General features: G+C 34.3%; 2 protein-coding genes across 4 annotated transcripts in view; one reads left to right on the top strand and one right to left on the bottom strand.

Moving 5' to 3' along the window:
* Positions 1-6,050, bottom strand: part of LOC143238342 (glucose dehydrogenase [FAD, quinone]-like) — a 37,552-nt gene extending 31,502 nt beyond the window's left edge. The window contains exon 1 of one of the 2 annotated variants that reach the window (XM_076478490.1): positions 5,587-6,050. In XM_076478490.1, coding sequence (XP_076334605.1) covers positions 5,587-5,713 — 127 coding nt within the window. In that variant the 5' untranslated portion in view covers positions 5,714-6,050. The remainder of the gene's footprint in view (positions 1-5,586) is intronic. The other variant, XM_076478489.1, reaches the window with a different exon arrangement.
* A 47-nt stretch (positions 6,051-6,097) lies between these two features.
* On the top strand, positions 6,098-21,226 carry LOC143238343 (uncharacterized). Of its 2 annotated transcripts, none has more exons than XM_076478492.1 (4): positions 6,098-6,232; positions 7,818-8,294; positions 18,869-19,224; positions 19,435-21,226. In XM_076478492.1, exons 3-4 carry the CDS (start codon positions 19,032-19,034, stop codon positions 19,683-19,685), a joined length of 444 nt encoding a protein of 147 aa, XP_076334607.1. In that variant the 5' UTR covers positions 6,098-6,232; positions 7,818-8,294; positions 18,869-19,031; the 3' UTR covers positions 19,686-21,226. The 2 variants fall into 2 exon arrangements, with proteins under 2 accessions (XP_076334607.1, XP_076334606.1); XM_076478491.1 differs by having other exon boundaries at positions 6,140-6,279.
* The last annotated feature ends 563 nt before the right edge of the window (positions 21,227-21,789 follow it).

Genomic DNA, 21,789 nt, shown 5'->3' with positions numbered 1-21,789 from the left:
AGCTCATTGGAAATGCTTCAAAGTACAGGCACATTAACACTTTTAGAGCCAGCTTGTAGGAATAGATTAACATTTCCTCACTTGTTTTCTGTTGAGAAAAAAAGTGTAAAAGGTAATCTTATTAGAGTTGATGAAGATATCCGGAATATTAACAAGATAAAAGCTTCTGGTTCATGTATGCTGAATTAACAAAAAAGAGGACACGAGTTTAAGATTCAACAGGCAGGGAGAGGTTAAAACAGTGTTAGTTTTTTAACAGGAGAACTTGATACCTTCGGCAGAAATGGAGGCCAGCGCTTTAACGAGGTATAAAGGGAGAATAAATAATTTCCTTAAGAAGTAAAGAACGTCCTTAGGTTTATACTTTCTCTCGAGAATGGATACACAGATGCAATACAGCCTTGAAATCCCACATAGTCGTTATATGGTCCGTACATTACGTCATGCTATAACAAGTCAACTAATAATTCCAATAAAGTTGCAAATTGAGGCTGAAACAGACAATGAAAAAGAAGAACATTACCACATGGTTTATGTTTGCTAGTCTGATAAGAAGTGGCTTGTTTGATTTTTGAATTTCGCGCAAAGCTACAAGACCCGTCCCTAAATTTGCAATGTAAGACTACAAGGAAGGTAACTAGTCATCGCCACCCACCGCCAACACCTGGGCTACTTTATTACCAACGAATAGTAGGATTGACCGCACATTATAACGCCCCCAAAACTGAAAAGGCGAGCATCTCTCGTGTGATGGGAATTTGAACCCGCGACCCTCGGATTACGAGTCAAGTGCCTCAACCAGCTGGCTAGGCCGGGCCGATAAGAAGTGAAGAAACATCCTAATGTTAGACGAAAGAAATGGACCTCAAAAGAAATAGAACAGATGACTACAACCGTTAGACCCTCAGCTGGAAGATTAGATATGATATCTTTCACACAGGACAGAAATACATTATGCATGTAATAATCTATTAGTAGCAGTACGCAAATATTGTATCAAATTTTTAATCTGAAATACTGCCTAAGGAACTGAATTATTATATTTTTAACAAAAAAAAGGTACCTTCAACTGTATTTTAACTCATTTTGAGGTTTTCAGACAATGTAATGTTTTAAACACCCGAGATCTTAAGAACACCAAAATATGCCTTCCAATTGATGCAACAGTAAAACAATACAGTGATTACCTATATGGTTATGTAGGTGAACTAATATAGTACAGAAATACAACAGTACAGTGTCTAACTAGTTAGCTATGTAGGTGAACTAGAATGGTAGAGAAATACAACAGTACAGTGACTAACCAGTTAGCTATGTAGGTGAACTAGAATGGTAGAGAAATACAACAATACACTGATTAACATTTAAGTTATGTAGGTGAACTGGAATGGTGTAGAAATACAACATTACAGTGTCTAACCATAGTTCACCATGTACCATTCTATAAGTTGTACTCTAGTAAACCTGCCCTTAAATATGTAAGTTAAATAGAATGGTACATGGTGAACTATGAGTTGTACTCTAGTAAACCTTCCCTTAGTTGAAGAACTGAAACCGTCATTGTATCTTATATATTATTGCCCCGGAATAGACGTTTTTGCAGCTACACTCAAATTGTGTCCATTTCAGGTATACTGTTTATAACTGCTCTAGAATTCTCGAGACGCTTGAAAAAGTGATAAAATAAAGAAATGTCACTGTTTAAAAAGTGATAACATAAAGAAATGTCACTGTTTAAAAAGTGATAACATAAAGGAATGTCACTGTTTAAAAAATGATAACATAAAGAAATGTCACTGTTTAAAAAGTAATAAGATAAAAAATGTCACTGTTTAAAAAGTGATAACATAAAGAAATGTCACTGTTTAAAAAGTGATAACATAAAGAAATGTCACGGTTTAAAAAGTGATAACATAAAGAAATGTCACTGTTTAAAAGTGATAAGATAAAGAAATGTCACTGTTTAAAAAGTAAGTAAAATGAAGAAACGTCACTGTTTAAAATGTGATAAGATCAAAAAATGTCATTGTTTAAAAGTGATAAGATAAAGAAATGTTACTGTTTAAAAAGTGATAACATAAAGAAATGTCACTGTTTAAAAAGTGATAACATAAAGAAATGTCACGGTTTAAAAAGTGATAACATAAAAAATGTCACTGTTTAAAAAGTGATAACATAAAGAAATGTCACTGTTTAAAAAGTGATAACATAAAGAAATGTCACTGTTTAAAAAGTGATAAGATAAAAAAATGTCACTGTTTAAAAAGTGATAACATAAAGAAATGTCACTGTTTAAAAAGTGATAACAAAAGAAATGTCACGGTTTAAAAAGTGATAACATAAAGAAATGTCACTGTTTAAAAAGTGATAAGATAAAAAATGTCACTGTTTAAAAGTGATAAGATAAAGAAATGTCACTGTTTAAAAAGTAAGTAAAATGAAGAAACGTCACTGTTTAAAAAGTGATAAGATAAAGAAATGTCACTGTTTAAAAGTGATAACATAAAGAAATGTCACTGTTTAAAAAGTAAATAAAATAAAGAAATGTCACTGTTTAAAAAGTAAGTAAAATGAAGAAACGTCACTGTTTAAAAAGTGATAACATAAAGAAATGTCACTGTTTAAAAAGTGATAACATAAAGAAATGTCACTGTTTAAAAGTGATAAGATAAAGAAATGTCACTGTTTAAAAAGTAAGTAAAACTGTTTAAAAGTGATAGAAATGAAGAAACGTCACTGTTTAAAAAGTGATAAGATAAAAAAATGTCACTGTTTAAAAGTGATAAGATAAAGAAATGTCACTGTTTAAAAAGTGATAAGATAAAGAAATGTCACTGTTTAAAAAGTAAATAAAATAAAGAAATGTCACTGTTTAAAAAGTAAGTAAAATAAAGAAATGTCACTGTTTAAAAAGTGATAAGATAAAGAAATGTCACTGTTTAAAAGGTAAATAAAATAAAGAAATGTCACTGTTTAAAATGATAAGAAAAGAAATGTCACTGTTTAAAAGTGATAAAATAAAGAAAAAAGGTGATAACATAAAGAAATGTCACTGTTTAAAAGTGAAAGTGATAACATAAAGAAATGTCACTGTTTAAAAGTGATAACATAAAAGAAATGAAATGTCACTGTTTAAAAGTGATAACATAAAAGAAATGTCACTGTTTAAAAGTGATAAAATGAAGAAAACGTCACTGTTTAAAAGTGATAAAAAAGTGATAAAAGAAATGACTGTTTAAAAGTAAAGTAAAATAAAAACGTAAAGAAATGTCACTGTTTAAAAGTGATAATAAAGAAATACTGTTTAAAAGTGATAAGAAATGTCACTGTTTAAAAGTGATAAGATAAAGAAATGTCACTGTTTAAAAAACGTCACTGAAATGTCACTGTTTAAAATAAAGAAATGTCACTGTTTAAAAGTGATAAGATAAAGAAATGTCACTGTTTAAGAAGTAAATAAAATAAAGAAATGTCACTGTTTAAAAAGTGATAACATAAAGAAATGTCACTGTTTAAAAAGTGATAAGATAAAGAAATGTCACTGTTTAAAAATAAAATAAAGAAATGTCACTGTTTAAAAAGTAAATAAAATAAAGAAATGTCACTGTTTAAATAGTGATAATATAAAGAAATGTCACTGTTTAAATAGTGATAACATAAAGAAATGTTACTGTTTAAAAAGTGATAAAATAAAGAAATGCCACTGTTTAAAAAGTGATAAAATAAAGAAATGCCACTGTTTAAAAAGTACATAAAATAAAGAAATGTCACTGTTTAAAAAGTGATAACATAAAGAAATGTCACGGTTTAAAAAGTGATAAGATAAAGAAATAAAAAGTGATGAAATGCCACTGTTTAAAAGGTGATAACATAAAGAAATGTCACTGTTTAAAAAGTGATAAGATAAAGAAATGTCACTGTTTAAAAAGTGATAACATAAAGAAATGTCACTGTTTAAAAAGTGATAACATAAAGAAATGTCACTGTTTAAAAAGTAAGTAAAATAAAGAAATGAAAAGAAATCACTGTTTAAAAGTGATAACATAAAGTGTCACTGTTTAAAAGTGATAACATAAAGAAATGTCACTGTTTAAAAGTAAATAAAATAAAGAAATGTCAAAAATAAAAAATGTCACTGTTTAAAAGTGATAACATAAAGAAATGTCACTGTTTAAAAAGTGATAAGATAAAGAAATGCCACTGTTTAAAAAGTAAATAAAATAAAGAAATGTCACTGTTTAAAAAGTGATAACATAAAGAAATGTCACTGTTTAAAAAGTGATAAGATAAAAAGAAATGTCACTGTTTAAAAAGTAAATAAAATATATCTTGAACATCAAGGCCAAAACACAGCATTGAATCAGAACAACGTGGCAAGTTACAGGAATATCAGGATGAGGAGAAAGTCCATAAAAAGCAGTAGTTGTGGCTAAGTGGACGATTATTCTTTAAACAGGTCATGGGTGACGGTTGAGAGCTAAGCCATTGTGTGATTCTAATTAACGGAAAATTCGCTATTCTCTCAAATATTCCTGGAGCGAAAATGTACCTAATGTTAACTTACATTGTCTCGAACTCCTCTAATTCAAGAAAACGAAGACAACAAATTTCATAAGTTTGTATTAACGAGTAATCTTTAAATTTGCATCTTGTTAATGACGTCTCTAAATGAATAAATAAATAAAGTTGTTTAGTTAATAACAGGACATAAAGAGATGGATGCCGAAAGTGGGCGGAGATTCAAGCCTGTTAAAAATCTGTTTCTTCTCACGTAAATAGTAGGTAAACAAAAAAGAAAGAAAAACACAACTGACTTTGTCAGTTGTAGCAGGATAAAGATACAGGTAATATATAGATCTTTAGATTCATGAAACAGTTGGGTGTGAAGTCACGTAGGTGGGTACAAAAAGTAAGGTATTATTTTTCGAAAGTTTTATGAATGAACATTTTAACATTTGTATTAATATTTGTTCTATAATTATGTCCGTCTTTTATAACGTTTCAAAAATGTGATTGAAGAAAATATATTACATTGTAAGTAATTACGCTTGTTTGTTTTTGAATTTCGCGCAAAGCTACTCAAGGGTTATCTGCGCTAGTCGTCCCTAATTTAGCAGTGTAAGACTAGAGGGAAGCAGCTAGTCATCACCACCCACCGCCAACTCTTGGACAACTCTTTTACCAACAAATAGTGGGATTGACCGTCACAATATAACGCTCCCACGGCTAAAAGGGCGAGCATGTTTGGTGCGACAGAAATTCGAACCCGCGACTCTCAAATTACGAGTCGAACGCCTTAACCCACCTGACCATGCCGGGCATAATTACGCTATGTATTTTGCTGTTCAGACAACTTCTGTGTCCAGTATAAGTTACAAGTTATTATTTATGATAAAGCAGTTTCCTCAGCAAAAGCAAAAAAAAAAACAATGAAAGATTCAAACCTTATAATTTGGTTTAAAAGCTGAAGAAGGAAAAAAAAATACAGTATAGTTATTTATAAATCTTGATTAGTTCTCATATACTTCATATTAGAATGCCGACAGCGACACTTAACCAGTTTTGTCAATACCTTAATTTCCTTACCTATTATGTAATCATACTCCATATCAAAGTGAGCGTCAGGAAGCTGTATTCTTCTGTCAGTAGAGCGAAAAAATAATAAGGCCATAATTGGTAGCAATGCACCGAGAAGAGAAAACACAGGTGGCATTTTGGTAGTTATGTTAATGACACCTTTCGAAGTCGAAACTCTACCAAAACGCGACTGAGTCCAACTAATAATTTTCAGGTTGTTTATGTAATTCTTAGTCTTTGAAACATCTAGTGTCTTTCTGAAATTCAGTCAAGAGAAAACGTACACTACTCGTGACTAGTAGAATGCCAAAGACTTATAAGGACTGAAAAATACAGTTGTTTACAGAGCACACATTTTTCTTTCGAAATCATAATGTTGAAACGCCTCACGAACGGTCCACCTTTCTGTTCTTCGAGTGCAGGAATAGGTCGAACAAAAATAGTTTGTAACTGCATGTGAGTATATTCGGTTAACGTCTCGTTTTCACACACCTCGTCAAGGTTGCGGTCACCCCAGGTCCCGGATCACACGAAAACTTCGGGCGGTGTTCACTTGGGCGGAGTTTTCCCTTAGCTTCCGACGTAGAGCAAGGTGGCGCCTGGTAGCAAACACAGCAGAAAACACCGGATAGAATACTTAAGTTAACCGAACAAGGTTAGTAGATTTAGGTAAACAACGAAATCCGCACACAAGGATATGAGGTAAGTCCAAGGTCCGCTTTAGTACGCCTCTTTTGTAGGTTAAAACGGGAAATATCTGAGCAAGAACGTGTTGGTACAGATTTTTAATTTGTACGTATTCTAAATCAGCAAGGGTTTTAAAAACCTCAAGACTGGGACAAAGACAATTATTATGAAATAACTTTAAGATTAAACACGTAAACTATTCATATAAAGCTTTTAAAAATGTGTCACTCTACAAATTAAGAATACATTTCACAAGTTACTGGGAAAAAATATCACTACGTGAAGGTCCGCACGTTCAAGTTCAATTGTGACATCATCTGTGTCAAATCTACATAAAGTGGATTTTTCCTAATGAATGGACTTGATAAAGAATAAAGGATAACCCAGTTTTGTATTACAATAGTGTAAAACACCCTTAAACCCAAGTATAGACACGGGTTTATGTCTAGGTCAATCTGGAATATAGAACATCCTTTGTTCTTGTATTGGTTGAGCGTCACGTATCGTTCTCTCATAATTAAACGGTTCGACTGACAAGAAGTGCGTATTGAAATAAAAATTATATGATACTGAGTGCATTTTATTTCATATAGATCCTGTGGTGGTTGAGACTGAGGTATTGATATGAACTGTAGTTGCTACTTAGTAGCACACTGAATGAACTATCTACTCAAAGCTCCTTTTACACGAACAAAAAACTTACTATTGACTTAAAACAATACTCGTACTATATTCTAAAGAACAGTTATAATATATGGGCGAGACTGGTTGACATGAGCTTTTAGTTTTATTACTTTTATTTAAAAAAGTGCTTTACAGAAAGTAAAGAGTTTTGTTGAATCCATGCGGTGAAACATAAACATTTCTGCAACAACTCGTATCTTTCTATAAGAAGTTTAAAAATATTCTGAGAACCTCCAATACCATAACAGTCCTATAGAAACCTTCGAGACGCTCTGAAAGATGTTTAGTGGGCAAGTGAATAGATTGTATCCAACAAGAAACTGTTTTTAATCTTGTCAGCAGCATACTTTTGTATGTGGACTTGTGAGAGATAATACCGTTGACAGTAACAATCCACTTTTCTTAAAGTTAATGAGCTTAATCCCCCTAATAAACCTTCAAGAACAAAGATTTTTAACCACCATCAATTTCGGTCTACGTCAGGTGTAGGTTAATAACAATAACAGCCGACATTTGGTGTAGACCAATGACCAACAGTATTCATGATTAAAAGTTTTTATTTAAGAGACTTTTTAGGATAATTATTTATTTGTTTTTAAGCACAAAGCTACGTAATGGGCTATTTGTTCTCTACTCATCACGGGTGTCAAAGTCCAATAATTAGTGTTATATTCCTTCAAACCTAATGCTGAGCTACCAAGGAGGGGAGATAAATAATAAAGTTCATTAACTTCGAAAAGGATATTTAAAATGTCGCTAAGTACCATCAGAAGAATACTATATTGTTTAACTTATGCTGCTCTAATTTTCAGGGTTTTAAACAGTAAAAATTGTAACTGTATTTGCTTATATCTTTTTTTTTGTAACAGCGGTGTGACTAAAACTTTCGAGTTTCAGAAAAAAAAAAGCTTGACGTTGAAAAATGGAAAATATGGACTTTATCTGAACATGGACTTTGTTGTCTAAACATACTAGCGAATTCAGGAGTCGAACTGAAAAGAAAGTGGCGATATGTTTATTGGACTGTTTTATAATAAAGCTACATTGGCTATTTACTGTGTCCACCGCGAAAAAATCGAACCCCGGATTATTTTCCTTCCTGAAGATAACGTGGGACTGAAAAGGACGCACGAATGAATCGTATATCTAGTTTTTCCAGTTCTAAGCCTTCTTACAGCTCGTGCCATTACCTGTAGTTTATCCCTACCTACTACAAACGACAACGTGTTTTTTATTGTTCTACTTTGTGTCTACGGAGCTGTAGACCGTTATCCAACTTTATTACTGGTCATCCGTAAAGTGAACTGTGAACTCAGTATCGGAGTTTGTTATTTTTTTTTTAACAGGTAGGTTTTTGATCTTTTAAAAAACCATATGTGTCATGAAGTAATATCTTTGTTTTATTTAGTGCAGGAATTATCTTCATAATATAATCATTAAAGTGTTTTGATTTACATTTTGCTCAATACAGCGTTCTTTTATTTACTCTTTCCACCCAAATACAGATTATTTCATTTTAATTCCACCACACAACCCAGTAATCCAAACTAACTAACATTATATATATTTTAAAGAGTTTTATTGTAATTTTACACCATGCCTTGTTTTCCTTCACTTTATCTATTAATACAATAGTTTGGTTTGGTTTGAATTTCGCGCAAAGCTTACGCGAGGGCTATTTGCGTCAGCCGTTCCTAATTTAGCAGTGTAAAACTAGAGGGAAGGTAGTTAGTTATCACCACTCACCGCCAACTCTTGGGCTACTATGTTACCCACAAATAGTGGGATTGACCGTCACATTATAACTCCCTCCATGACTGAAAGGGCGGGCATGTTTGATGCGACAGGGATTGGAACCCCATACTCTCGGATTACGAGTCAAGTGCCTTAACCACCTGGTCATATCGGGCCTATCTACAATAGATCACTACAGTTGTTCTTACAAAAGTTAGATTCTCGAACATTATATTTATTGCGAATATCGAGTAACTGCGTGTTTGGTTTATCTTTGAAACATACATACACTGGCAAACATATCCATACTGATGCAACCATAATAACAGAAGTTTAGAAGGATTCATTCGGGAAAAAAAAAAAAAACGAATTAAAAACACTAAACAGTATTTATTGCATAAAACAATTATTTCTTTAACTTGATATAGTTTTAACATAACGCAGAAAAATGTTTAATAAAAATACATCCCAAAACGGTTGATGTGGGTATGAACGCTTTTATTGATAAGCAGAGAACAACGTTTCGATCTTCCTAGGTCATCTTCAGGTTAACAAAGTAGGTATTAAAAGTGCATATCTCATGATAGTAGTCTATACAATACGTATCTGGATACAAAAGTTTTACCAACAGTTTGTTACAAAGTCCGACAGTCTTGTACCAATTTATTATCTATATTACTAACATTGTCTTATTTAAGTATTTTACACTTTACAGTGTTTATCAGGTTTGATTAACTAAATAGCGGTTGGCAAGAGAAGTAACATAAAAGTGAGTGTGTTTTCTTAGAGCAAAGCCACATCAGGGTATCCATCGAGAGGAAACAATGACAAATTTAATATTTGTTTCTTTTGTTATTGTTAGTTTGTTTTGATAAAATAAATGAAGACATCGTGTAGTACTCAGTACTCATCTTCCTTTATCGAATTATTAATTTTTATCAAAAATACTTTATTAAAAATTCTGATTTTTTCTGTACAAAAGACTTAATGTTTACTGAAAGCTTGCCTAGTTTTGTGAAGATATAAATAGTATCGGACTATGTATCGATACAACTGTATTAAGGCTTCATGATATGATACCCGTGTTGCTCTATCGCAACATCTTTATAGGGTATATTTTAAATTTCGCGCAAAGATACAGGAGGGCTATCTGCACTAGCCGTACTCAATTTATCAGTGTAAAACTAGGGGAAAGACAGCTAATTACCACCACTCACCGCCAACTCTTGGGCTACTCTTTTTACCAACGAATTGTGGGATTGACCATTACTTATAACTCTATCACGGCTGAAAGAACGAGCATATTTGGTGTAACGGGGCATATATCCTGACTTATTGTTATATTTTTAGTGTTATTTATTCTAATGAAAATCATGTGGCCAGTTATAAGCATACGTGAACAATTCTCATGACGATTACATAAAGAAACAAGAGGGAATACTCAATAGGTGCGGCACTTGAAATTTTTTAATCTTAATCTATGAGACCTGGCCTTGCTGTGCAAACTGGTTTAAGAGATAATTTACCAAAGGACCCAGACCGCGAAAAATAAAGTGAGATCACATACGGCACTGGTACCATACAATAATTAAATACATGTCAATAATATTTAAAACATACTGACATCAGACAATTTTAAAGAACTGTGTTACAAAATTGGAGTTTGATAAGTTTTGAAGCCAACTCTGATTGAAATACATTTTAAAAATGATATCGTTACAATTTGAACACAAAAAACAAACTACTGTACCGATACAGTATTTGAACATTTCATTTCCTTTGTAAGTTTGTACTGAGGTATGTAAAAAGTGCAACAACAATCTAGAGAACAAGAAAGAAGACAAAACTACCACACTGGTATAGAAATGAAGCATTTAGCTTGAATTAACAGTATCCCACGTCCTAGTTTCTGAACAAAATAAGTACAAGGAATTAGAGCTCTAAGACACAAAACAATACGTCTGCTTCTATACTCGTTTGATGACAACTGATGGATATCAAAACCCAGAGAGTCAGGTGTGTTTTATTAGTGTTATTCCTATTTAAACCGCCACACCTCTCACACGTTCTACGTTCATTTAAAGTTTCTCTTACTCGACTGTTATTGTGGTTCTTCATTCAGCAGTACTTATATTTGTTGAAGAATGACTTCTTTTAAGACCTCCTATCACTAAAATTCGACCTCTTTAGGCCAAATTTTAAAATATTATGATATCCCAGAATGCGCTAATTAGTAGAAATAAGTTACTTTAATTTTGTATTCAGAATATTTTATCGTATTTGAACTCCATGAAGTATGTAAAACATACAGCTGTATATAGCAGTAATGGTTTTAGAGGTTTCAGCGTTTCTATAATCTCTAGAATCAATATCATACATCTTGATTTCTTTTAATATAATCCAATTCTGATCTCTCAAGACACTTGTTCTCTCATTAATCTTTTTCCTCTACTTTCAGCATCATTTCTTCACTCCCAATTAATATGATTTGTTTTATTCGAGCATACATTCAAAGGTAGACAGCATCTATAAACACCTTAGTGTCTTTTCTTTCTATGTTCATGTTCCTGGTAAAGAATTTTACAGATTTTTATGAGTATAATTTTTCAATCAGAAGAAGAAACTTTATAAATTGTATTATTGGATTATGGTTCAGTATTCTGGCACCTCCAATCTGTTTTTTCGACCCTGACGTATTTTTCTCCTAAATATGGGTTGTTTTTTTGCGACCGGGGGTTTTAATAGCAGTCTGACTCTTACTATTTGCATCTGCACCATAGAAACCTGACTCTCTGTTCGTAAGTGAGACCACTTGTTTTTATATTGTAAGAACCCGTTTGTACCAATCTGTTTTTACATTGTGAAAACTTGACCTTTGTAAAGGTTCCTTGTCCTGTATTTAGTACCAGTAAACCAACATATCTGAATTCCTGATATTCGAATAAAGATTTGAATATCACTCTCTTTATTAGAATGTTGAAAATTTCATACGACACACCATAAGATGGTTTTGCAGGAAATTTTTATGCGGTTTCAATATCTTTGAGCACGCATGTCGCGAGTTTGGACTACAGTTAAGTCCTCTGCGGTACTTACCACTGGACGTAAGGGCTGTAGTACTCTATAATCCTGAGTAAAGAAAGTACAACATCCAATGTATTATTTTTAAAATTTGTATTTGAATGTCATTTAAAAATCTCTATATAAAAAAGAATCTTCAATTTGTTTACAGTAAATTGAAAATGGAATTACTTTCAATTTTCATGATCATATTTGTTTAAGACATAGGTAAAGAAAACATGTTAGTTTGGTTTAAATTTCGCGCAAAGCTACGCTAGGTATTTGATGACAGCCAAGGTCTCATAGGTTAATTTAATTGGACCCTACCTAGAAGAGTTTCGATTTGAGGGTAGACTGTGCGACAGATTTGCTATTATATAATTATTTTAACATCGACATTTGTGTAAGTTCAATTTATATTTAGAAATGTAACTTACACTGTTAAACACGTATTGCAAAATAATATTCCCACCTATTCACTTTAATTGTAGAAGATTCTCAAACATAAGAATTAACAATATACGTATGTACGAAAGCACTAATGTATAGTCAATATTGTTGTGCAAGCTAAACTTTCTAAAACTTCGCCTCGCGTTTATAAAATTGAAGCAATGCAACGCGCTGAGCGACAGTATATATTGTTGGTTTGCTATACTTGTTATACTATAAACCTCGGAAACTATAACTGCGATTAACGTTTATTAATCAGGAAATTCAGATATTTGACCAGGTACGTTTATCGAGTTTAAACATGTATTTACCAATACATTATACAACTTCAGATACGAAAAAACTCGCGTGTGATCAGGGAAGAACTTGCTACCTCCTTGTTAAACAAGAGTACGACGAGTTGTCCAGCTAATGCAGTTCGTTCTTGGGAGACATCTCCAGTTGGGAACTGTACAATTGACATCGTGTTACTCCAGTTGATATAATTGAAACACTAGTATATTTATTTTTAAAAAGTATAGATAAAAATAGTTTGAAAGGTTGCAATGCGTGATATCTGTGTAATATCTGTGTAATATTTTTAATATTTTTCTGCAAATTGAACTGAAAATTATCGGATTTAATTTCGTTGATCCGCTGGATCTATTTTTGGATTAATTAGTGTAACATAAACAAAATATAGTTTAATAAAAGTTTGAATGTAAGGCATTAAACCTATGTGTCATGCACAGTAAAAGATACTCGTGGCGATAGGGTTAAGCTTAGTTACATGATGGGCTATATATGCTCTGCCCAACATGGATGTCGAAACCCGGTTTATAGTGTTGTAAGTCCAAAGACACACCGCTGTGCCGCTGGAGTGTTCTTCATAATCTTTCTGCGTGTTTCACAGATATCACAAGTACATATTATGTCATGAAATTACTCTCTCACAGAGACGCAGATATGTTTAATATTTAACTACTCTGACGTGTAAAGTGTTTGTTAAACCACAATTGAGGTAACTGTTTTTAAAAGGAAAAGACCTGAGTGTCTCTGTATGGCGTAAAAAGTTCACTGTATCTTTAGTTTTTTTTTCTTTTCTTTATCATCAGCACCGATTTTATTTATTTATTTTACTTTTCTGTGTGTTTTATAGCAAAGCCACTTCGAACTATCTGCTGAGTCCACCAAGAGGAATCGAACACCTGATTTAAACATTGTAGAACCGTAGACTTATCGCTGTACCAGCGGGGGACTTATTTTTCTGAATTTATCTCCTGGTCTGGTATATCCAGGCAGTTAGGGAACATTCGTCTCATAATCTTAGGGTCACGGGTTCGGATATCCGTCGCACCAAACATCCTCACCCTTACAGCCGTGGGGGCGTTATAATGTGATGGTCAATCCCACTATTCGGTGGTACAAAAGTAACCCAAGAATTGGCGGTAGGTAATGATGACTAACCGTCTTCTCTCTAGTCTTACACTATTATGGATTTGTGCGAAATTCAAACAAACAGTCTTAAAAGCGTTGATACCTTATTTTTCTCGGCACCAGATACACTTCTCACTATATTCTGTATATTATTTTGTTTTCTGTCATCTCACTATAACTAACAAACATCGCTGGAAAGATGTCATACTTATTGTTATCAGTACTTTCAATAGAAGGTATGAACACAAAATGTATTGGGAGTTTTTAATCACTGAAATTAGACATTTCACTTTCTAAGGGTCCTAGTGGGCCTGACATCGCTAGGAGGATGGGGCACTCGACTCGTAATCTGAGGGTTGCGGGTTCAAATCTCCGTCACACCAAACATGCTCGCTCTTTCAGCCGTGGTGACGTAATAATGTGACGGTCAATCTCACTCTTCGTCGGTAAAAGAATATCCCAAGAGTTGGTAGTGGGTGGTTATAACTAGCTGCCTTCCTTGCAGTCTTACATTGCTAAATTAGGGATGGCTAGCGCATATATCCTTTGTGTAGCTATGCGCGAAATTCAAATCAAACCAAACCAGGGTCCAACTGACATTTTCTCTTAAGACTGAGGAAACATTATCGTCAGCTCTCTCTAGTGTACAGAAAAATTAAAATTATTTTTTTCAGTGAAACGGTCAACGATAAATTGCATTGATATTTAAATCTCAAACAAGAAAACGGCAAATACCAGATCTTATTTTAGGAGATCAATATCCTGGAACGGATTTCTGTAAAACACTGAGGAAAATTGCGAATGGAGAAGTGGGATGAGAAAAGATACCGTGATCTTGACTTTCACAGTAAGAGTAAGACTGTAACTAGTCCAGTAAGAGTAAGACTGTGACCATTCCAGTAAGAGTAAGACTGTGACAAGTTCAGTAAGAGTAAGACTGTGACCAGTCCAGTAAGAGTAAGACTGTGACCAGTAAAGTAAGAGTAAGACTGTGTCTAGTCCAGTAAGAGTAAGAATGTGACCAGTCCAATAAAAGTAAGACTGTTACCAGTCCAGTAAGAGTAAGACTGTGACCAGTCCAATAAAAGTAAGACTGTGACCATTCCAGTAAGAGTAAGACTGTGACTATTCCAGTAAGAGTAAGACTGTGACCAGTCCAGTAAGAGTAAGACTGTGACCAGGTTAGTGAGAGTAAGACTGTGACTAGTCCAGTAAGAGTAAGACTGTGACCAGTCCAATAAAAGTAAGACTGTTACCAGTCCAGTAAGAGTAAGACTTTGACTATTCCAGTAAGAGTAAGACTGTGACCAGGTTAGTAAGAGTAAGACTGTGACTATTCCAGTAAGAGTAAGACTGTGACTATTCCAGTAAGAGTAAGACTGTGACCAGTCCAATAAGAGTAAGACTGTGACTAGTCCAGTAAGAATAAGACTGTGACCAGGCCTATGTCATCTACGCATCCCAATTTTCATAGGTAAGAATACAAACAGAATAGGTAAGCAAGGGTCCATTTAACCCTGCATCCGACAGAGGCGGTTCTTCTGAGAGCCAGAAATCTTATCTTTAGCCCTGGGATTCACGATTGAGGATGTTGTAACGCTAAGTTATTGGTGGTTATGCCTAATCACTTAGAATACACTGGCATGACTTTGATGGAAAATTCTGTACTTAAAGTTACGTAGTTATTCTACTGTTGTCAGCTCTTAATTAAATTTACTGCTGAAATACGCACTATACACAGTACATATGTATTGTTAACACTTGTAATTATACAATTGTTATGTGTGAACTGTATGTACAATCGTACGTAGTACCTGCACACGACATGGGAACATGATATATGTATTGTCAACACTTGTAATTATACAATGGTTATGTGTGAACTATATGTACAATCGTGCGTAGTACCTGCACACGACATGGGAACGTGATATGTGTATAGTTAACATCTGTCATTATACAGTGGTTAACGGTAGCCCAAAGGAAAACAAGAAACAGTAAATGTTTGTTAGTTCACTTATACGTAGTATAACCAGTTTTTCAACTGTAATGTCTTCTGTATCTTTGCAGAGACTATTTCTGTGGTTCATATAACATAAAAATCTAGTTACCGCTTCCAGATTTTTTCAACGGATAAAATTCGATGACTCGAAAATATTTGCCATTGACTTAAGACCCACTTCACTTTCAAGTGCATCTGTGGAAGATGTTCCATTTACTTCGACACCCTCTGGCTACATCCATGATTCAGTTGTGTGTGATGGTTCTAAAAACAGGCAGGTGGCTAAAGCCACCTTCTGAACCAGAATTTGGACTCTGGGCGAAAGAGAAAACACTACAACAAAGTCATTTTCATTGTTTTGAAAACAAAAGATCCGAAGTTTAGATTCACCAAAACCACATAAGGACAGACACAGGGTACAGGCTCCACGTAGATTTTGAGGAAAGTCTCTCCACCCTAATAACAGCTACGGTAGCTAGTGATAATATATATTTAATTTTCTCATGACAAATGCAGTAAATACATAGCTATAAAACTCTGTAGGCCTTCAGTGGTACTTTTAGCGCTAGAAACCGGAATTCAATAACCGTGGTGGGTACAACATAGTGCATTGTGTAGCTTTGTACTACAAACAAACAAACATGTCTTAGAAGTATCAAAGTGTCGTGTGACGCCACCAAAATCATTTTGGATCAAATTGTTACATGATAAATTGGTTGCTGTTATATCACAGCTTGGAAAGCGACTAAACAACTAGCTTGTAATATTTGAGGAAGTAACAAAAGAAAGTTAGTTTTCATCATATTTCTTTTCATTAATAACAGAAAAGAGTTGGATTTCCATGAAGTTTTAGTAAGAACATTTGTTTGTCTTCAAGCTGTATTTTGTTCGTAAAAGTTGAGTTAATTTCATAATTTAGTAAGTGACAAGCAAGAGTTAATTACTATGACAATTTACATAGAGAAACAATGTAAGAACAGTCGTTAACTCAATGTTATATTATTGTAAACAACAGGAGATGGTTGAATTTTAGTGGTGTCTGATGACAGAAAAACCTACTTGTAGCGTTAATATAATTCAGAGCATAACAAAAGACGGTTCGGTGTAATCGTATTTCAGTGTAGCCAGGAGGAATTAGTTCTTTAGGTTACCACAGTTTAGAAAACTACAAGAGAGAAAAATATTTTGAAGGGAGAGAAGAGAAATTTGGTTCTGATAGTAAGGTATTTCAGTAACAAGAATGGGCGCTTGCTGTTATAATGTTCGTCAGCTAGTAGCTGGATATTCGTAGGTGTAACAGAAGGAATTCCTTGAGGTGATGAAATACGGTCCTGAACACAGCTGGGCTAGTTACCATGGCAATGTCCTAAAACAATACAACAAAGTAGAGCAGTTGATTCCAATAGTAATACTAAAGAAAGCAAAAGCAGCTAATGGAATATTATTAAGTTGCGTTTAAAATGAAAGAACGCTGATGGTTTTGATGTTATTTGTAAGAAATTGGAAATACAGATTTTGTTGTAGGAACTTAATACGTGACAAAACAAGAGAAAACTTTGTTTCCATGACATTGTTTGTCAGAAAGTCGAAGATGTGATTTTGTTGGAATAATGTAATATGTGACAAAGTTAGATATTACTTGTCAGAAAAGTAGGCCCAGCATGGCCAGGTGCTTAAAGTGCTCGACTTGCAATCTCAGGGTCGTGGGTTGGAAACCAGGTCACACCAAACATGCTCGCCCCTTTTAGCCGTCGGAGTGTTATAATGTTACGGTCAATCTCATTTATCATTGTAATCGTTTCGGTTTTAAAAACCTTCATGGGAAAACCCAAAACAGTGGGTGGTAGTGTTGTTAGGTTAAACCCGTCTTGTAGGATAGGGTAACATCTTTATTTATTTTTGTCAAGGAAAACTCGAAAAACAGGAATGCTGAGGAGCAGGACAGCTGGGAAATTTCGGTGAAGATAAATTAAAACGTGTTAAAAGAACTTCCTAATATGAAATTCGTGGAGAAGGAGAGAGATCCAAACTGCAGCCCGTCACGCTTTATCACAGGAATCATTGACATAAGCAAAGAGAGTGGTGAGAGAGGGGGAGAGAAAAACTAACAAACACACACACAAATAAAAATAAAAACACATATCGGTAAAGATAGGGTAGGGGATAGGGGAAGAAAGGAGATGTGACAGAGAGAAGACAGGAAAGAAAGAGAGAAAGGGAGAGTGGTAGAAGGAAAACAAAACAAAAGGGGTTATAGAGATATAGAGAAAGGGGTTTTTCCAGGGCCAGGGTGCCAAGGATCTATAAATCCAATGGAAAAAATTTAGATGTGGGGGAAACCGGAGTGCCATGTTACGGTCAATTCCAATATTCATTGTTAAAAAGAATAATCTCAAGAGTTGGCATGGGGTGGTGGTGTCTAGTCTTACACTGCTAAATTAGGGATGATTAGCGCAGATAGCCCTCGTGTAGCTTTGCGCAAAATTTAAACAAACAAACAAATAAAACTTCTCAGAGGATGTTACAAATTGAGAGGATAAAGCTAGTGTGACTAATATAATATTCCATTCCGTAACAAAAGGGTTTATTGTCATAATTTTACTTATCTGAAAGTGACAGTAAGGAAATGTTCGTTTCGTATCCTTCTTCAAGGAGGGACAAGAGTAAACCGTTTTCAATCGTTCCAAAAGTGACAGTAAAACAGTTGTCACGGTATTATTCAAAGGGTCCATGAGCAAAAGCAAAGACGAATATGTTAAAATATGTGGACCAACTGCACCTGTGATATCCTGACAAGGCCTTTTGTCCAGTAACAGAGCCGGTCCCTCAGGTTGGATTGAATACGACAAAAATAGAAATGATCTAGGCGTTATGTATCTATATATGTTTATTTGTTTGAAGTTAAGGACAAAGTGGGTACCTGTGCTCTGACCATCACGGATATCAAAACCCGGTTTCTAGCGTTATAAGTCCGCAGACATGCCGCTGTGCCACAAGGAGTGTCTTAAATATATATATTATCAACATTTATGAGAAACGATCGATGTGGTATGAACCAGATTAAGGAAGTGAATTATGAATAATGCTAATATTGCACTATGTAAGAAAACTTTCATCACTTTTTCTTGTTCCTAGGCAGAAAGTGTTATTTCCCAATTGCTTATGCCTAAATTAAATGGAAAAAAAAAACTATTTTTCTCTTCAAACTTTGCTTTTGTGACCTGGGTAATGAATTTTTCAAATTTACCCATTTTCCAGAACATTCCAGGTAGATTCAGTGCTGAGTAGCTGATAGAAAAGTTTCTCGAACGTACAAGAATTTTCAAGAACTTTCCATAGTAATATATATACAGGGGCTCACCACTTCAGTTTAGTTATAGCTGCCTAAGTGAACACATAGACCTATCTGATTTTATAAGAGATGGCATCAAGAAGCTACAAGCATTCTGCTATGTATGTGGCCAATTTATCAAGACAAGAGCGAAAGAGTACTCTAACAGCATCTGCTAAAATGTGTGAAGAATACAAGGCATATTTCGGCATGTTTGTTGGAGATCAAGACAAACCCTGGACACCTCATTTTACCTGCGAGCACTGCAAAAAAACTTTAGAAGGTAAGACGGACAATTTTTGTTTATTTGAATAGCAATATTTTATATTACACAAATTTTAGACCTTTTAAAATTTAAATATCTTTTATGTTTTTAATTTCCAATAGTATAGAAAAATATCACATATAAAATATTTTACATGAACCTCTTACATATTAGTTGTGGGTGAAATAAATTTATTCTTCATAATAACAATATTTTGCTCTTTTGCAGGATGGTACAGAGGGGAAAAGAGAGCCTTGAGGTTCGCTATCCCAAGAATTTGGCGTGAACCCACTGACCACTCAAGCAATTGTTACGTCTGCATGGTGGACCCTTCCAAACATCGGGCTGGCAAGAATGCATCTGCTACCATGTATCCAGACCTTCCATCATCCATCGTCCCAGTGGCACACTGCCCTGAGCTCCCTGCACTCCCTTCAGCAGAGAGAAAGCAGCCATCTCGAAAAACTACTCACCTCTAAACATAGTTGTTAATTTTTGTATGACTTTAGTATTAATACATGTAAATCTTGATTCATATGTTCTTTTATTCAGACCTTATGTAAATGAAAATGTGCAAGTTTGCCCGTTTTTACACAGAAAATAGGTTAATTTCTAAATTTCATTATCTAGGTCACTAAAGCAAAGTTTGAAGGGAATAATGACCATTTTCTGTACTTTTACAACATAAGCAATTAAGAAATAGCACATACTATCCAGGAACAAAATTTGTCTTACATAGGGTTGTTTAAGTCATTTTATGAATCAGATTTTCACTCTAAAACTTGATAACTCAACACTATTTTGTTTTAAAGTTAACACTGAATATTTATTTATCTACCTGTGTTTGTTGTTAGTACTATTTGTTTTATTTTATTTAACTTTACTATAATTCATATGTTTGAGAAAAAGGCAGGAGATGATAGTAGATAGTGAGGGATGATTGTAACGATACAGTTTGAATATGTGGCAGGTCTGAATGGTTGTCTTGGTATTGTTTGAATATGTGGCAGGTCTGAATGGTTGTCTTGGTATTGTTTGAATATGTGGCAGGTCTGAATGGTTGTCTTGGTATTGTTTGAATATGTGGCAGGTCTGAATGGTTGTCTTGGCATTGTTTGAATATGTGGCAGGTCTGAATGGTTTTCTTGGTATTGTTTGAATATGTGGCAGGTCTGAATGGTTGTCTTGGTATTGTTTGAATATGTGGCAGGTCTGAATGGTTGACTTGGTATTGTTTGAATATGTGGCAGGTCTGAATGGTTGTCTTGGAATTGTTTGAATATGTGGCAGGTCTGAATGGTTGTCTTGGTATTGTTTGAATAGGTGGTAGGCCTGGATGGCTGTCTTGGTATTGTTCAAACAAGTGGCGGGTCTGCATGATCACAACATTGTTTAAAGAAGTGGTTGAACTGGATGGTTGTCACAGTATTGCTTTACAAAATAGCAGGCGTAAATGGTTGTCATAACATTGTTTGACGAAATAGTAGACGCGGATAGCTGTTACGATATTGTTTGAAGAAATAGCAGGCGTGATGGTTGTCATAATAATATTTGGAGAAGTAACCTGAGAAAGCAAGAGATAAAACTTCGTTATTGTTTTTATCAAAGGTAATGATAAGTTTGAACACAGACCATGAAATAACATGAAACACCTTATATGAATAATAAGAAAACACAAAAACCTACATTTTAGTGATGACATGGAATACATGATATTGTGGTGTTTTTTTCTAACTTTCATCATGCTGTAAACGTAACCGTTATCCTGATAAATATATATTTTTTATGGTAACCAGAAGACGCTTCCACTGTCATAAACTTAGCCACTTCAAAGCTAGATAGTTTTGGTATAAAAGTAACACAGTGTTCATGTTTTCCGTGCCAGGAGCTTGGAACAACTATGTTTGTTTCTTTTTTTAATAATCTCTTTCAACCGAACAATAATATATATACACTGCTGGCCAAAATCTTAAGGCCAATGAACATAAAGATAAAATATGCATTTTGCGTTGTTAGATTCCACCACTTATTTCAATAGGTGTTCAAAAGATGAAAATAAAAAAAGGAAAAATAAAAATAAAAAACATTTTTAGTATTTAATAAGGAAAGTGTGAACACTATGAAATTAGCCTAAATACTAGCTGGTCAAAAGTTTAAGACCAAACTGAAACGAAGAGTTAATCGGTAAACTCGTAACGAAATTTAGTCATTTGTGTTAAAGCATTAGCGTTGTCAACATCTCCCACTGACATCTCCTGTGTTACATTGGGTAAAGACATGGCAAAGGCTAAAAAGTTGACAGACTTTGAACGTGGCAGAATTGTCCAACTGCAAAATCAAGGTCACTCTCAACGTGCCATCGATGGTAAGATTGGGCGTAGTAAAACTGCTGTTGCAAATTTCTTAAAAGACCTGAAGACATACGGAACGAGAATTTCAAGTGGTCGACTCAAGAAAATTTCGCCGGCGTTGAGCAGGAGGATTCGACTTATTGTCCGCAAAGACACCAGCCGATCGTCGAACCAGATTAAGTCCCTTACGGACGCAGAAGGTAGCTCAAGAACAATAATACGGCATCTACGA

This window comes from Tachypleus tridentatus, chromosome 13 (assembly GCF_004210375.1).
Source record: "Tachypleus tridentatus isolate NWPU-2018 chromosome 13, ASM421037v1, whole genome shotgun sequence".
Classification (NCBI taxonomy): domain Eukaryota; kingdom Metazoa; phylum Arthropoda; class Merostomata; order Xiphosura; family Limulidae; genus Tachypleus; species Tachypleus tridentatus.
Note: the sequence above shows the minus strand (reverse complement) of the source record. Positions and strands in the feature narration are given on the sequence as shown.

What these genes read in the sequence shown, in the direction of transcription:
- LOC143238343 (XM_076478492.1), top strand. Translation starts at nt 19,032, where the DNA reads ATGGCATCAAGAAGCTACAAGCATTCTGCTATGTATGTGGCCAATTTA. An exon ending in CTGCAAAAAAACTTTAGAAG is followed by an intron (nt 19,225 to 19,434) that starts GTAAGACGGACA and finishes GCTCTTTTGCAG; the next exon opens with GATGGTACAGAGGGGAAAAG.